General features: G+C 33.9%; 2 protein-coding genes across 7 annotated transcripts in view; one reads left to right on the top strand and one right to left on the bottom strand.

Moving 5' to 3' along the window:
* The window catches only part of dlg1 (MAGUK family member discs large 1), a 219,045-nt gene that overhangs the window by 120,112 nt on the left and 80,161 nt on the right, over positions 1-18,772 (bottom strand). The gene's annotated exons all lie outside the window — the stretch shown is intronic.
* The window catches only part of LOC147078321 (4-vinylanisole receptor-like), a 106,639-nt gene that overhangs the window by 80,086 nt on the left and 7,781 nt on the right, over positions 1-18,772 (top strand). Inside the window, exons 6-7 of the mRNA XM_085960436.1 lie at positions 341-440; positions 12,373-12,474. Of these exons, the coding sequence (XP_085816562.1) occupies positions 341-440; positions 12,373-12,474 (202 nt within the window). The remainder of the gene's footprint in view (positions 1-340; positions 441-12,372; positions 12,475-18,772) is intronic.

Here is an 18,772-nt window from a genome sequence, read left to right as displayed (position 1 = left end):
ATGTTAAATTCCATATTAATCATAACGAAATGAAATGAAATATGAAAACATTTTTAATAAATCTATTGAACTGATTTTGAATGCCAAATATTGGTGCCGAAAAAAAATTAATAAAACATCCCATAATAAAAATTGCAGAATGATGAGAATTTTATTTTTATTCAGTATTTTTACAGTTAAGTACATAAAAAAAGACTTTCGTTATTTCGTATCTGTTTTTGTTTCCTTCCCCTCGCCATTTCCACATGATAAATCATTAATATTTTCTTTCAGAAAAAACGCAGAGAAAAAATGAATGTATAATGGCTGAAAATATTAATACAGATTTGAATTCTTTCAGATTCATCGTCGAGCAAGAAAATATCTTCGCCTACGGGGTGACTTCGCAATTCGTGGCTGGAGTGGTAGTCATATGCATCACCGCATTTCAGCTGACTCTGGTAATTACGACTTTTGCTCTGTCGCTTCAGCACCATGAGGGATGGCTTAGCTGACCTATAAGTCATATTCCATTTATAAACATTCATAATACTTATAGATTGTATACGGGATGTTCGTTGTCATGTTACTTTGTTCCAACTAAACCCGTTATTAGTTTCATATCAGATAGGTTGCTAGTATGTGTGACATATTGTGTTCGGGACAGAGTTGAATAATACACACTCGTTGGCATTTTATATCGTTTATATTATGGCACACAATAACTTGTTTTGTTATTACATGGCAAATAACATGGTGTTATATTACATCATATCGCTAATGTTTACATGAATCTTTTGACTTGATAATTCAGCGAAAGGACTGGAGCGTCCTTATAACCTCTACACAGGAACGAGGTTTCTAGATAACTGTCAGATTGGTGTTTCCGCTTCACCACTGTCTATGCCTCAAACATGAGAATAGACAATGGTGTGGCAGTTGTAGAGTTGGGTAAAACCTCTTCTATTGTAATTCAACTATTTTACATTCAATAATGAATATACCTACACAAGATTTGAGAATCTAAGATTACCATTAATTAACTACATATAAAATCCTTATTGCTCCCAACTTCCCACCATTTTCCAATGAAAATTCCCACCCTATTTACTCAATTTAATCTTGTATAAATTATCACCAATCCCTCTCTCACATTGCAAAGTTCTTTTTCAACCCCTTCCCACCTAATATAATTGCCAATGATTACTATAGCATGTATAGCCATGAATATTAAATAAACTATTTCTTTTATTCAACGAATAAGACACAAGATTTGATAATGTAATATTCTAATATTGAACAGATTACATAATATGAAAACATCCCATGCATATACACACCAGAAAAAATCATTTTGTAGGAAAAAATACGACACCCGACGGTACTTGAATCTGTATCTGCCGGATTCGCGCCAGTATACTTTTCCAATTAAGCTACGGGCATCTTACTAAATTACAACGATTTAAACTGGTAGTTGTTACATGAAATGCTTATCAAACTGCGTTATAATTTTGGCTATCGGCTTTACTATATTAATCTTTATAAATATTGTGTCGTATTCATTGAATAAAAGAAATAGTTTATTAAATTATTAGAAAGTCTATGTAAGTTTTATTACGTTTTTAGACACCTTCTTCAGCCTGTTTTCTTGTATTGTTAACATCAAACTCGATAAAATCTTATATAAACTGATTCTATTTCTCTGGATCATGCTGGGTGCTGCGATGTTGCAATGTCACATACCTACTCGTACTGCTATATAAGAACTATTTCATCGATCCAGCGGCATGTAGCTCTAGCTTGCGGGCGGGCGACAATATTTATCCAGCGATTTGTTTTTTTCAAACTATGTGGCTTACGCAATTGCCTGAACTTTCAGCTTTGTGTCCTGCTCAATTCCTTTAAGGCTACTTCAACTGAGGCATGGTCTAAAAAGATCGTGGCTAGGCGATGCGCGGATTGTGCAAATGACGCGTGACGAACGAAATATAATTTGTCATAAATATCCGACATGCGTCCATTTAATGTTATGTTTATTGTTATATTACTAATAATAATAGTATATTCATTGACATGTTTTCTTTTTTAAGTAAGTACATACGTAAAGTTTTTTAGTCATCTTTACACGATTTAAGAATATTTTCATCCGACGCCATGACAAAACAAATCGACGTGCAGACACATCGACTGTCGGTCTCCGATTGGCGACTAGTGAGAAATTTCGTCGCACTTACTGTTGAAAATTATTTGCCGTTTCACCGAAGTACGCTCTTAACGTAGCAAACTCTAAGACATTGCATACTTTTTATTTAGTTTTTTACGCATTATTCTCAGGATGCAGATCTCCATACCATACTGTGCTATTATCGAAGTGTTTGAACCTTTATTTTTACTAAAGTTTCGTGTTTCGAATGCAAACTTAATCTGAATATAGTTTGGGGTGAAAATATAGAACAGAATTCATATTTAATCATAAACATATTCTGAAATCTTGTCCTGTGGAAAATATGTCCGCTTACAATTCGACACCTCCTAAGTACCTATAAGGTCGGAACTGCAAAATGGTACTTTTTAATAATACAATTTTAATACCCCCATTTTGTTTAATTTTTTATCTTCCTTTCATGACTCCAATATCTAAAAAATGTGTTGATTGGATACATTATTACACATTGACTGCTGACTAGATAATAACTTTTAATTACCACATTTAAATAGCATGATAAATATATCGAATGGTCACCTAATCGTTACACTCTGGGCGCGTCTTTGGCGTCCAATGTATTAACAAAATAATATATTCCACTAAAATATACAAAATTAAATTTACAAATATTTTTTCTCCAAAAGCGGGAATTTTTTGATGTTGGTAAAACAGTTCTTATGTGTCATTTTTGCGATAAATTAATTTGCTCTATCTTGAGGTATCTTGTCAATTTTCTTCTTCACAAAACTTTTGTAATGCTATTTTTAACTTTAACTTGTAGGCATTATTAAATCGATAATCGATATAACGGCGCGACGCTTCGATACAGACTTAATTCGTATACCAGGAGCGGTAGGTGGGACGCTCTGTAAAAACTCCTCATTTGCCGCCCTTCTAGTAAGTGCCGCCCCCAAGCAACGCTCAATCTGCCTACCCCCACGGGACACCACAATGTTCATTTTTACCACGTTTTTCTTAGCTCGTATTCTTGTTTGTCCGGTAGTTGTTTATCCAGTACAAATCTTGCAATCGATTTTTAACTAACTTCCCGATTAGCTATACATTTGAAACTTTTAGAATATATCAGAACACGATGTCAATGCATTATTTTAATACTTTTAGCCATTTTTAAGTAGAATTGAATTCATTTTCAGTTAATTCTATTTTGTATGAAAGGTTATTTCGGAAGAAATCCGTAATCCAATCCACCATTATTGGTTGCTAAGGGGATGGTCCTAGCAACTAAATTATTAATATATACGAGCATTACTATGGAAATCAAAATGACATTTCAGTATTCTATATTTGTTTGTTTGTTGCAAAATAACAAAAAAATGATTTGTTGACAATTGCCTTACTTGTCATAAATTATCAATACATAGAATTGTCAAGTTTGTATGATTCAACAGAAAATTTTAAAACGTGGTATATAAAAATCTCTTTTTATCTTGTAATTATTAATACTGGAATCGTAATTGTTAGTAAATTGATATTTTTATTGATTGAATTCTGGTTTTTTTATTATCATTGTTGTATTGTCTTTTAAATTATTTAATAAAAGGCAATCAAGTCAAAATAGTCAAAAACGCAGTTCCAACCTTTTACGTAGGAGGTGTCGAATTATGGGTCTGTTTAGACCCAGAGCATGGACATAATATAATGAGCTTATTACTTTATACTTTCATTTATTGACGAAAAAACGTCTGTTCAGTACACCTCTTTGTGAGGCAATCAAGATTCAGATCGGATTGTAGGCCAATATTATAAAAAAAAGTACAAAACTTGAACCCACAACCTTCAGTAAATATGTAGAGCAAAAATATCATCAACTTGGCTTCGACCCGACAGTATATTATAATTCTCACTATAACACTTCATTTTAATACGTCACATAATCCGTTTTACGAGTGTCTCGGATATTTTACGTCACACGTTATATTATTCAATCTATTTCATAGCTTTGTTCGCATTATTGAATACGATATTTTATAGGTGACATTAATTTAACGTTAGGAAAAGCATTAATGCAAATTCAATAGAAAATAATTAATAAATTAAGTATCTGGCATCAGTAGGGAATCACGACTTAATGACTGTATGCGTATGTACTGTATTGTTAATTATAAATTTAAATGAATTATCTGATATATATATGAAGGCTTCAAAAACTTCAATGTATGTTCTTATGCTACTCTTATGATGCGCTGATTTAGAGTCGCTGCAGTCAAAATTCATTATCTTTTATTGTAATTCCAAATGATTACCATTTCTCTGTGTACTTCATAGTTGCATACTCTCTTCTTCTTGGTCGTGCACTCATGGCTGAGGATCATGACCACATTTAAATTTCGCCATCCTTTGAGCTACCAAGACTTTCCATCCTTCTCGATCTTCCGCTTCTCTCAGGGCAGAATGCAGACGCTCTTCCTCTGCTTCGCCTTCCCTGGAGGACCTCGCGCCTGACAATATGTCCAAAAAACTGTAGAATTCTTCTCAGACATATTGTCGAGAGTCGTTCCTTTATCTTCAGTCTCTGGATGATTGACTGGTTTGTCCTGTGCTCCGTCCAAGAAATGCGAAGCATTCGGCGCCAACACCACATCTCAAAGGTATCAATTGCCTTCCGTTCTCTTGCCTTCAGGGTCCATGCATCATTCATTATTTAGAAACGGGAAGAAAGAGAAAAATCCATTTCCAATCTCCTTTCTAATCGAATAATAATCTCCCGCTTTTCTGTCTTTATTAATAAGTTAAGAATGTTTGAATTTTTGTGTGAACCCAGTGTACACATATATAGTATATAATATATATACATATATATATATATATATATTAGTTCAGCAGAACTTTTAATTGTGTAGTTCGTTTTAATTTATTTAAAACTGTTACATTGAAGTGGTTGTTTTTCATTGGTCCAAATTAACACCGAAGCAATTCCATACATAAGTCGGTTATCTACCATAATTGTCAAATCTTAACATGGCTAAAATTTAAGTTGGTACGCCTGTCCTCTTATTTGCGATGCTCGGTCAAATTCGGGTATACTTGTGCAGGCATATCTAAGGTTTTTCCACCCGAACCCCGAGATATTGTACTGAAACGTCAAACAAGAATTGAACATATCAACATAACCTACAATTCTATTAGGCATTCCATTGCATTGTATTACAGACCTACAAACTTTGTAGGTCTGTAAAAAAATATGTTACTACTCGCCACTCAATGGTTGACAGTTAGTGGGAAACTATAAATTGAGGCTAACAGTTAACTGCTTGTAATAATTAACTGCCTGAATACATAAAATGATAAATCTGATATATTTATAAATGACGAATATTAAATTATGTGGAATAAGTAATGTAGATACTACCTACATAATATTGTGTTGATCTGTGTGTACCTGATAACTATCTTAGAAAAATAGAGAACATCCGCGGTTATTTATTTTCCCAAGGTGCAGAACCAACCTGCCACTGGTAATGTTAATTAGAAGGGCGATAACTATGTTCAACCAAATTGCTTCGGATGTTGATATATTCCACTTGGGTGAGTCGAGTTTAGGTGGACGCTATTTATATAAATTCCTAAAATAGGGTCTTCTTATCAAACTCGGCGTACTTCTTTGAACTTCTATATATGTTTAATTGTATTTTCACTGCTTTTGTATGATTATATTATGTTCTCTTTCTATATTTTCATTTTTATCGTTTTTATTACTTTTTTGCTTTATAATAATGTTTCATGTCATGTTGTGAACGTCTTAAACTTATAATCTGTAATGTCCACAATATGTTTTAAAAAAAATTGAAATTGAATTTCAAAAAGTTTTAGTTGTGAAGTATCCTGTCAAATAATCATCGGTTATATTTTTTTTCAATGCGAGTATTCAAAGTATGAATTACCGCAACGTTTTTATGAATCAAATAAATGTGTAAAATTTATCAGTACGTGGCTATCTTATTTTCTCTTCACTTAATTGACGTCGCCAATGCCTACCTCATAGTCTATGACAGGGTTGACGAACCTTTTTACATGCGCGTGCCAAAATTTCTCAAATATTATTTTTTGACTGTCTGACGTGCCGAACAGTTTTTAGTTTGTAAGAGTTCTATTAAAACTGATGAGTGATAATGTTCTGGATACCACTCACAGAACATAGGACATATATTATGATGTATCACTTTTTTTCAATTACGCCATACATTTCGGTCCACCAATTTTGAAACTGTCTGCCAGAATTACTACTACTAGCTGCTCCAAGTATTTATTTCTTATTTGGTGCAGCCATTTTTTTGGGAAACAAATGAAATTGTTTGTTAATGTATTGATTAGTTTGGTTCGTTACGCACATATTGACAGTAGAATTACTCCGATCAAACTAGGCATTATCTCGCTACAGTGGTATCAAGCATTGTAAATTTTTCAAAATCAGAGGTTCGCGGCGCGGCATCTCCCGCATCGAGTATTTGGCTGCTTTTTTTATACAATGCGATCTGTCATTTATTATTAGTATAGGAATTTTTCCTCTTTAAACGCATGCCATGCAAAATCATCTCGTGTGCCACTGGTGGCTCGCGTGCCATAGGTTCGCCACCCCTGGTATATGATCTAAATAGGTCGTCGCTCTCTCACGACGGTCGCATGCATTATAATAGACTCACGAACAGCCCGTCTGGCCGTGCAGCTATTCGACTTGAATAGAAGAAGCTCAGAGCTCTTTTGCAGAGTTGCTTTACGTCTCTGGGAGGCAGACGCCGGCGTCGCGACGCTTACCGCATGCCTGTGACTGCGACGCGTCGCCGCACAATGGCAGGTGTCGAAATGATTGATTTACAAACTAGACAACGAAAACAACACAGTTTTATTAAATAATACTAATACATTTTAAAATTACTTCAATTGCATCTACCATTGCCCACCACTTCATTCTACCCTTCGCGGTCTTATTTATTTATTTATTTAAGAAACCAAAACATTATGGACATAACAAATCTAAATTCAAGACGTACACAACATGAGATTTAGATTATAATAAATATTACCCTCACAAGAGAGAAGAAGAGAATATATAAAATAACAATAATAATAATAAATAAAATTAAAATAAAAACATAAAAACAAGTACAATTATATACAGAAAAATAAAATTTTGAAAACAAAAAACATACCTACTAACAATTGTCTAAGTACATAAAAATAAAATTTCGAATACAAAATACATAGCACGTCACCGAAAATATCTACATCTTTGGGGAGCGCATTCACTAGTCTTGCACCCCTTGCTAATGGTGCTTGATAGGCTTGACACGAGGAAACGGTTCCCACCCAGAATAAATCATCGCTGCGACCACGTAGGTAATTGACAGGCGCATGTAAATTCAAATTAATTAGGACACCAATTATCGAAAGGAAAATAGTTGTATGTCTTAAAATAAAGACATCGAAGAAATTTGTTCTGGACGCGTTCTAAAATAAGCTAAAATAGGAAACCTCATAAGGACACCAGATAATCGACCCATATTCAAGAACGCTACGCACTAATGAGACGTAGAGTGTACATAAGACATTTGTATTCTTGAATGGTTTGGATTGTCGCATGATAAATCCTATAAGCTGACATCATTCATCAGTTTATTGACATCTATCACATTACATGCACTTGTCTGATTTTTTTATCCATTGCTTTATTTTTATTTTTTTTCCGCGTTCTACCCAACACACATATTTTTTAGGACTTGCAATACCAGTTGGTTCATTCTAAACACAAGGCGGAAGCTATCGACAGTAGTTTATCATATTATTTATATATTGAAGCGGTTAATTGTAACAATAATTTAACCGTCTAAACTGTCAATTTAGCTGTGTTAACTTTTAGAGCAAGATAGACAGTTTAAACAGCTTACTTATTGTAATAATTATAATACCTCAATACATAAATATGATTAAACTACCGTTGATAGTCGCCGATAGCCGCCTTATGTATAGAATAGACTCACAGGATTAAAAATACGGAATAAGTAGAATATTTTCACTAAATTTAAGATAAAGTCATTTTATCACAGTTAAATATTTTACAAGGCGGTTTTAATAAATACTTTTTTCTCTATCTGTTTAATTTGAGAGACATAATTATTTTTCATGGATATAGTTGTCCATTGAAGATTGTTTTCAGAAAACTTTTCAATCAATACACCTATATACCGAGGCCGGCCGTATTTAAACCGTAGCACTGAATTACAGTGGTAGTGCTGGTTATTGATTATTCTCGAAACCATTGCGATAACCTATTCATACATGAAGATTTTTTCGATTGCATATTTCGTTCAAATTATTACCATTTATTAAATATGAAACAATCATAATTTTCTGCAAACAGTTTACCATATTATTACATTCAAAAGTAAGAGTCATAACTAACACTGCCATCGATGTTTACTATTTCGAGTCACGACCTGACTATATATAGTAGAGCTTTGCTAGGAATTGCGGGATCAGTGGCGAAACACAGCAGTAGTGATACAACAACAAAAAAATCGGTGTGTGTACCTACTTATGTACGCGCTTTAGAAGTTATACTTCTTTGGCGTAACAAAACAAAAACAAAACTTGTGATAACCTAGAATCTTTGACTAGCTCTTAATTATCTTGTTAAATTACACACTCATAAAAGGGGTCGCTTATTGGAGTGCCGTTGGTTTATTTCTATACACTTTAACTTATATTACTAAATTATATAATTATTTCTTGTTGTTTTTATTTTTAAAGTAACAACTGTCACTCTGACGTTTAAGCATTTATTTGCGTAAGAAATTGCAAATGGCCGACAATAATAAATACGTTGCCTAGGAAACAGAACATCAAACTTGCGTTTGTATACAGCTGACTGATTCGCAGCTAACTTCATACTGTCGCGCGTTCGTTCTTTGATTTAATAAACAAGTAGCTGCGCTTTCTTTTTAGTAATTTCCATTTGCTTTTTCTCTCCCTGGCACTTTGCATTAGAGTAAACTCAGTAAACTCAGTCAGAGTTCACTTTGAGCGTAGCAACCTAAGTCTTAGGCACTTTCTCCCAGGACATTCCCAGGCCAATTCTTAAATGCTTCACATCACCAATTGACGGGTCCCGTGATACTCTCGGTTAAGACCGAGGGTGGTACGGGGCGGGTTTGGTGGAGGGAATTTAACTTCAATGTCGCGCACTTTCGTAACGGTGTGGGCGCGCAGCTCTCAATTTCACTCTCTACCAAACGCACCAAAAGAAGTAAAACTTAAAAACGATTAAATTATTTATTTTGCTATTGGTACATATTGATAATATAAGTGTTATTACAAAATTATTTTTACAAGAATGAGTAAATTATACTAGATTTTTAAAGTCCGCCCCTGACTGTAGCAACAGTAAAAATGAAACGGGATTTACCAAACGAAATAATATAACGTAGTGCAGTCTAACTGGAAATTACCACTTGTCTGAAATTGTCCAAAGACCGCAGATATTTAACTCTGGGCGTCTCGACGCTCTCACGACATCCGCGACGGCAAAACGGCGTCGTAATCAGAGCGGATATTGGCGAGCGTCGCGGCGGAGTTCCCGCGACATTCCGCCGTCCGTTTACAACTCTCGGGAAGTAATTTTATCTCGGCGGCTGCCGGCAAAAGCTCACCTATTCCGGGAACTAACGCGCCACGCCTGTTACTTCTGGATACAGACCCGCGAAACGGATGTTCATTTTTCGCCGACCATCTCCGGATGACACATACGTATCGACAATCTTTCTGACGTCGAAACTACTATGTAAATTATTATTATAAATCTTTAATTCATAATAAAGTGATTTTTACTTTTTAAAATATCTTAGTTCGCCTAACCACAATAGTACTGCATTTTATCTTTCCTTGTAACGCTTTACAACGTTTTTATTAACTCGTATTCTTGTTTGTCCGGTGGTTGTTTGTCCATTACAAATCTTGCAATCGATTTTTAACTAACTTCCCGACTAGCTAGACATTTGAAAATTTTAGAATATATCAGAACACGATGCCAATGCATTCTTTTGATACTTTTAGCCATCTTTAAACAGAATTGAATTCATTTTCAGTTAATTCTGTTTTTTATGGAAAGTTATTTCAGAAAAATCCGTAAAAAGTAAAAGAATATTATTGGTTGCTAAGGGGGTGGTCCTAGCAACTAAATTATTAATATATACGTGCGTTACTATGGAAATCAAAATGACATTTCAGTATTCTATATTTGTTTGTGTGTTTGTTTTTTATTTACTTCATATCAAGTACAAGTTTGAGCATAATAATTCAACAGAAAATTTAAAAACGTTGTATATAAAAAGTTCTTTTCATCTTGTTATTATTAAGTATTTAATTGTATGCTATATATTATAATTTGGTAAAAGTTTTGTACAATTCCATAAGAATCGGTTTTAACCTAGACGGCTTTCGCCTTTAGCATCTTTAGGCTCTGTTTAAATTTACCAATGTTACAATACATATTAGAGGGGACACGTTTGATTATTATGTAGTAATTAATGAGTTTGTTCCAAATATAATTCGTAACATTACATCACCATGGTCGCTTTTAAGAAGATAATTGAGCCTCCATGGCCATCAATGGATATTAACCGTTTTGCTCAACCTATTAGTAGTAAGTCCATACTCTGGGCCCAAACACATATTGAAAAGACTCTCAGCTATCGTGGGTGTATTATACATAATACTTAATGTAAATAATATATGAAAATATTGCAGCGCTTATTATTAACTAATAGAAAGCTCATTACCATCTAATTTTATGACAAAATCTACACTTGAGACTGTCCAATGCCTGGGCAATTCTTTTCCTTACGTGTCATTAATCAATAATGGGTTTAAGATATTTTTATTAGTTATTAAATAAACGAAACTGTAATATTTGATAAATGTATGCATTCCGTGTGTAGGTACCAGCGTTACCAGATAATTATTTTGCCAAATCGGGATTTAGAAGCAAAAAGCGACAACCTAAAAAAACGCATAGTTCAATATTGCTAATGTTCAGTTCTATAGTAGGTATCAATCATAAATGACACAAAATAGACTACAAAACTCTTTTATTATCAAAATAATAATATTAAACAATATTTTTCCTGACACTCGCTTATTTGTACTTGGCTGAAGATTTTAAAGAATTTCTTTCTGCTTCTTAATGTATTGGTAAAATTCATCACATGAGTATGTATATCAGCTGTTAATTGAACAAGTTATTCAGATTTTATCAACTCGTTAGAATATAACATAATATATTTCTTTCATCTGATTATTTTAAATTCATCTGAGAAAATACCCGTTCGGTGTACCAATTAGATGTTGGTATGCTTAAAATAAATTAAATTAACTTGAAAATATGTGTAGTCTCTTTTTCCGGGAACTTCTTATTTGTATTTGTTGAATAATCGCGGGACAATCTATTTTTGTTTAAAAAGCAGGTCGTCCCGCAAAAAATGGGACGTTGTTTGGTTGTTTCGCTATAATACTCGTGCCGATGTACGAATGGACTATACCAAGGGTCGGCAGTTTGTCAAGTGAGAAGAGCCAACTTATCAAGGAAAAAGGATAACAAATTTACCATAGAGCCGCATAATATATGTAATATACATATTATATAATTATGTATATGGATATGGATTTTTAGGGGAGGAAAAGTTTAAGATTTTTTATTTAAAAAAAATTAGAACGGCGTCCATGCAGCGCTTTTGATAGCTTTACTATATCTGGAAAATAGCTACTTATTTTTAATTGAATACATGATTGTAAATTTTCATCCGTTATTATGCTTCTAAGTTTATGTTTTATTTGGTTCATAGAGGAGAATGTTTGTTCGCGTATATATGTAGAGCCAAAGATTTTGAGAATAAAATGAAGCTCTATCTCAATAAACTTTGAGTTATAAGGCTGCTTGAGATGGGGTGAAATTGGAGTTTATGTCTGAAGAGCCGAAAACGTATATGCAAAGAGCCGCATGCGGCTCACGAGCCTCTTCTGCCGACCCCTGGACTATACCTACGCGGAAACTTTACTGGTTACAATCCACTGTACATGTTTCTTTCTTTAATAAATAAAAAAACAGCAGTTTTATGATCCATTGCGATGTTCATCAAACATAAATATTGTTTTGAACCTGTGATTTATTTTTTCAGGTGCCGTGGTCGCTCTATTTCTTCTCAATTTTCCTGTACCAGACGTGTATGCTGGTTGAGATTCTCCTGTACTGTTATCATGGAAATGAAATTATTGTAAAGGTAGGACACATTTAAAATATATATATATATATATATCTACTTGAAACTCTAAAAATAATTTCGGTTATACCTACTGATATTGGAGATAATTTTAGATCGTAGTATATTTTTGGGTTTCCACCGTGTCTCCTTCTTCCTTCTTTACTCGACGTTTCGGGCTCGTTGCATACATTACACGATGTCGGCAATTGCCGAACACTCGACGGATACAGGACACAAATTTGACTTTGAAACCAAGATAGTGGGTCGGAATAAAGGATATTTCGCACGATTGATAAAGGAGGCCATTGAAATCCATAGAAACCCTGAAAAAATATTAATAGGGATGATGGATTACGGTTAAAAACGTCATGGCTTCCGGCACTATCAGCAAAATCTAATATTCGAGCCGGTATCCCTGGTCGTAACGATTGACAGATTACTCTGAGCAACGTTTGCTCTTAGCTAATCGGATTCCTTCTGACATTCTTAGAGCAACGTTTACATTCACATACCTACACTACATTTTCATCATAAAACATATCATCTCTTGATAATGGCCTCTGCAACGAGCCCGAAACGTCGAGTAAAGAAGGAAGAGGTGGAAACCCAAAAATATACTACGATAAAAAACAACCGTTAAAGCCTCAAACATTATATAATTTTAGATATTTATATTTCACGGCTGAGACGTTGTGTATAAAAGTTTGCAAGGACAAACGAACAGTGTATGAAAAATGTATGAGGCTTCGCTGGCAGGCTCTTTGAGCTTGGTCTTGTAATCCGTTCAATATGTCCATGTGGCGGAGAAATACAGGATGCAAACAACATCCTCTGGAAATGTTCTAATATGTGTACGTAAAGGGAAGAACTTCCCATGTCGGTTCAACCAGCTGTTGGGCCCATCGGACAATCCGACCTAGTCGCAACAAAGGTCAATTTTGTTGCATTTAGAAAATTTGCGGCATCATACTGCCAATGTGAAGATCGCTTCCACTCTGTGGAGGCTCATTTTTGATCTTCTTAGGATCGGACATAATATTTAAAAAATATATGTTACTTTAATTTTGTGTATAAAGTTTATCTTGTCATTTAGTTTGTTAATAAATTTTATTGTTTTCATATTTTAAATTGTTTTGTTTTTCAAATCCGCCGTTGATCTAGAAATTTCGCTAATCACGATTGTGTCCAAAACGTATCCCTCAATGTGGAGGGCTGGGAGAAAACAACAATTAGTATAGTGTTGTAGTAGTGAATACAATTTAAATGTAATACAATTTAAATGTATTCCATTATTTCAGAAGTATAAAAAAAACAAAATGGAAAACATTCGAAATGCAATAAAACCAGTCGTAAACTTTTCCAGGAGGTAAAAAAACCGCACTTCGGGTGCACAGCACGTGTTGGTGGAGTGTAAACAAAGTACATGGAAATTTTAACTGCAACCTCACTCCTACAGAGGAAATAATAATTTCTCATGGCGATAAAATTTTAGCGGTACTCTCGAATCGCTGTGTACGATTTTTGTATTGTTTGAGGTTAACGGTATACAGGGGTGGATTGGCAGTAGTGGCGACGGGTGGTGAGTTAGAAATACTGTCACCAGTTTGCGTACTCAAGTTTCAGCATAATATACTACCCATACTCAGTACGTGTGGCCCAATATACTTGTTACAAAATACTTAGAAGTTCGACGCATGCTATGAGATCTCGCCGTCCGCTAGCTAGTTGGTACTGTTGCTACGTATGACATCATCGCCGTGACTCGCTTATGTTTCAACAATAGCTGATAAATGTTGTGTAATTATTGGACCAAATTCCCTTGGTAACGGCACAGGCTTATTATGATGGAATTGATGACAGCTCAAAACATGTTTCAAATGAAAAATCATTGTATATTCATTCAAGAATATTATATTTTATAATAAATGGGACATTTCAAAAAGCCCAGCTCAGTATATTTTCAGCGATTCTATTGAAGCCGATATTTCATAATAAATACTAATATGAAGTTAGTTTTAGTTCCAGTTGAGTATGAGACTTATGTCGTATACGCACGCCAAACGCTCTATATAGTATTCCAAATACTAGTAAGTATTTTGGAACAAGTTTCGATGCTAAGTATTCTTTTATACTGGTAGTAAGTATACTTAGTCTTCAAAATCGACCAGTTTTCCCACCTCTAGTGCCGATGACTCCATCTTATGAAAGGATCCAGGCTTATAACGATTACCTTTGCATATACAATATTATCATATGACTGTTCTTTTATGTGAAGTTGACTCTGTCCTAGTGGTTTATTGGATAAGAAGCTAGACTAATGAGGACCATAATAAGGACATATTATTACATGCTGTCTTTTTTAGGGAAATATGTAATCAGTAAATTACTGTAGATGAAACCCGTAATTAATATGGATGTCCTAGATTTTTTCAGTTACCTCTACCACAACCTATTATTGATTAATTTAATAAAACACAAATTTCTTTAGTACTAATTCCAGTTTTATTATTTAATAAATCTGGACCGGTTTCGTCCGCTTCAGAGGGACATTTTCAACTCGATTTATTAAATAATAAAAGTGCAATAAGTACAATTTTTTTGGCGTTTTATTAAATTAATCAATAATACAATGCAGTTCCACCGTGAAAAATGACAGTTAACACAATAAAAGATACCACAGCCTACGTTCCTTTAACAATTACATACTCTTTGTCACTGATTGGCATAGTGGGATACTGGGAGAAATCTCAGTAGCCAATGCATTTTGACGTACACTAATCCCAAATACATTATTTTTCTAAACATTAAATTCTATTCATTTTATTTATTAACATAAGTCAGTGTATATTACAAAGTTGAAGTTCAAGACGTTCACAACGTGACATTAAAACACAATCACTGCTAACTTTTTCCTCAAACACGTCAGTCGCGGTGTTAAAAACTAAATGAGTTAAGCAGCAAGAAACATAATTATTAGTACAATGAAAAAAGTGAAAATAATACATCATCGTCAAAACTTTTCCTGATCCTTCCACTCTTGGCTGTCTTTTTTTTTTGCTGCCACATTCATTATAATATGCAATGAATAGACGTCGCTGTTACCGCGGTTATTTGTCAAATCGTGGGGTGACTGCCAAAAGTTGGTAAGTCTCGAAATCATGTTACACCAATTTGAAAGTTTGACATGGCCTCTAAAATCAGGCACAATGCTAATTTATTTGTGCTTTATGCGCATGTTCTATAATAATATATTGGATGGCTTTGATTTTCTTCTAGCACACATATTTTTATATATGTGTCGCTAGATTTCAAAAGCAGCCAAGTCCACATTTAGTTATTTTTGACTTTTTTGTGAATTGCTGAAGAACTACTACTTTCTAACATTTCTGCATAATCGGAATGTGGAACTTATTAATTTTAAATATTCTGTACTCGAAATCATATAAACTTTCACCCCTGTGACTGTGTACTTGAGAAAACAAAAAGCTGTTTTTCTCTTATTCATATATTATGGACTTGGCTGATTTTGAAATCTAGCGACACGTATACACATAGTCAGTTGTTAACTCTACATACCTAAATTATCGTCTTACCAACTTTTGACAACAACCCCACGATATATACAAATTGAAAAACACTAATTTCGATCTGCATTTGATACCTAAAAATGACTATTTTTCTAAAAGTAATTAAGTAGATAAGGTATTTATTTTGATAAGCGATAATAACAATCGATTAATTAGGAGTCTTGTATAGATTCCATAAATACCATATACCTACTATTAAATGAAATCGTACACAATAATTCTTGATGACTTGTCGTGTTAGGAGTATAACATTTTCCCGTAATATTCAGGAATAGGATACATTAGTTCTCATGTCAACACATTATTTTGGGGGGAAAATACATGTTAAGTATGAATAATATAATTTAATTCTGAACCAATTGACAAGAAAATTTCCCGTACCGGTCACAGATCACCAATCCGCCCCTGACGGTGTGGTATTTGTCTGTCTTGCCAAAACCATGCATTACAAAATTCTTTGTTCACATTCTTAGCTGCAATACAACATTTTTTCTAATTTTTATTTTTATTTGTTTCTTATTTTCACATAACATACTGACATCAATACCTCCCTCCACCACTCGTAAACTTAGATATTATACAAAATATTAATTTGAATTATTTTTTTAAATTGTGTAAGTAGGTATCTATAAAATAGCTGGACTAAAGGGGAATTTTTGAATATTTTATACATTTGTTGTCTGTGTATGTCCGTTATCGGAAAACGGCGATTATCTTTCCATTCTTACCCTGTCTATCGCTTCTTTAAACGAGGGTGGAATACTACAGAACTCAAATCAGTCTCTGAGATTCTTGTACCAGGACTTTCTTCTTCTTCCAGGGTCTCGTGTATTACAATATTAATTTTGACTACATTGACTTGCTTGCAACTAATTTATAGAAAAAAACACACTTTTGGTTACTGAGATTTATTTACCATGGTTTCAGTGACGTCTCGTACGGGTAGTCAGGCCATGCGTTACTTAGGGCGGCAAAGCAGTGACGATTTTCCAAGTAACAAGCGATGCTGGCACTTCGTTAGAAAGTATCGAAATCTTAGTTTTTTTTTAAATCATTAGGAGGCCTTCTAAATTTTAGACCTTCGCGTACCTAAACCCTCTACTGTTTAAGAATATATATATCTTATAAATGTTCTAATCTTCAATAGATAAAATATGTAATCTAACATAACAGTTTTGCATACAATTTGAGACTAAAAATGAATGGGGACAGTAGGTATTCTAAGTCTACCTATGGGCAGCACTTTGCCTAGAGACATCACAGATCACTGAGGCCAAAAGTGCCTTGTTATAAGCGCTGATCTTGCGAAGTGGATATTGCCAGAATACACCCTCTCATGATGTCATGATTTTCGGAATAATGAGTTTCTACCACGTAAAATTAATATCTAAAATCGTTGTTACTATCTAATTGTTACGCAATATTATGTAGCATTGCATTATCCAGTTGGTACACCAAATCCTTGTGCAACAATACGCGCTGTTTGGCACCCGATTTATTTCCACAATGGCGACGAGACGGGTTCATGACCTCCTACATACCTCCTACAACACACTACGGGGTTGTTTACACTTCAGTACGTAAATAATAATACCTAAATAATATTATAAACGTCAAATAATACTACAGATCTTCTAAGATTAATTATTATTTCAACATAAACAGTTACTATTGTTTTAGTTAACAGATCGGGTTGATTTAAACCTAGATCTGCTTTTCAGACAGAGACAAATATAAAGATAAGATGTTGAAGTATAAGCTCTAACTTATAATGTAGGTACATATCTATAATAAATTAATAATGAACAATAATCAAATTAACGTACAGTTTAAAAGTTGTCTGTCGATATTTTACTAAATAATTATATTCTTTATTATTATTATAGAAAATATAAATTTAACTAATAAAGGTACCTAATAAAGCATACACCGGTAGATTCTCATCCCGATCGTCTGCCACGATAACATGTTTCTTTCGATCGTTCACTGGAGTCATGGCCAAATTTAGATAATTAATATTTTTCGCTCATGGCTCAATCTAAGATCGATGACAGTTGAGTAGACTTATTACAGAGAACACAATATGCTAATTGTCGCCCAAACTGTTGCCGATCGTCGATTAAGTTATGCGCGAAAAATATGATTCATTTAAAAATGATATTTTACGATCGGGGGCAATCGACGCAGACGATCGGCTTGAGAGTATGCCGATGTAATTTTAGCTTTAGAAAAGTCTTGAACGGAGTATGATTAATCGCACATCTACATAACTGAAGATATTTTCAAATTCCGTCAACATATTAATATATCGCTTACATATTTTTAATTTCAATAAGTGTCATAACTGATATTTACCATTGCCTACTAAATTTGATTCATCTATGGAATCAGGATTGCTCTAAATTGTATATGTGACGTACCTACTTATATTATGTTAATGTATTATGTTAATGTGTTATTATTATAAGTTTTTATCTCTTCTTTTGACAATGTCCGATCTTAATTGGATCTTATAGGCCTCCACAAAGTAGAAGTTTGTATTAACTGATTTTTGTTTTTAGATGTTAGCCACTTGCTCAACATATTGATTAGATCTATAATCTGACTCTAAACACAAATTGAAAAACAATATGACGTGTAAATACCAGACCCAGGATTCAAACCTGAAACCCGCGACATTATAAGACGACGCATAAGCCGCTCGGCCATTGTGGTCGTCTAATCTTATA

This window comes from Rhyacophila brunnea, unplaced genomic scaffold (assembly GCF_057557595.1).
Source record: "Rhyacophila brunnea isolate RB1 unplaced genomic scaffold, BYU_Rbru_1.0 scaffold_11, whole genome shotgun sequence".
Classification (NCBI taxonomy): domain Eukaryota; kingdom Metazoa; phylum Arthropoda; class Insecta; order Trichoptera; family Rhyacophilidae; genus Rhyacophila; species Rhyacophila brunnea.
This window is presented reverse-complemented; position numbering and strand designations above follow the sequence as displayed.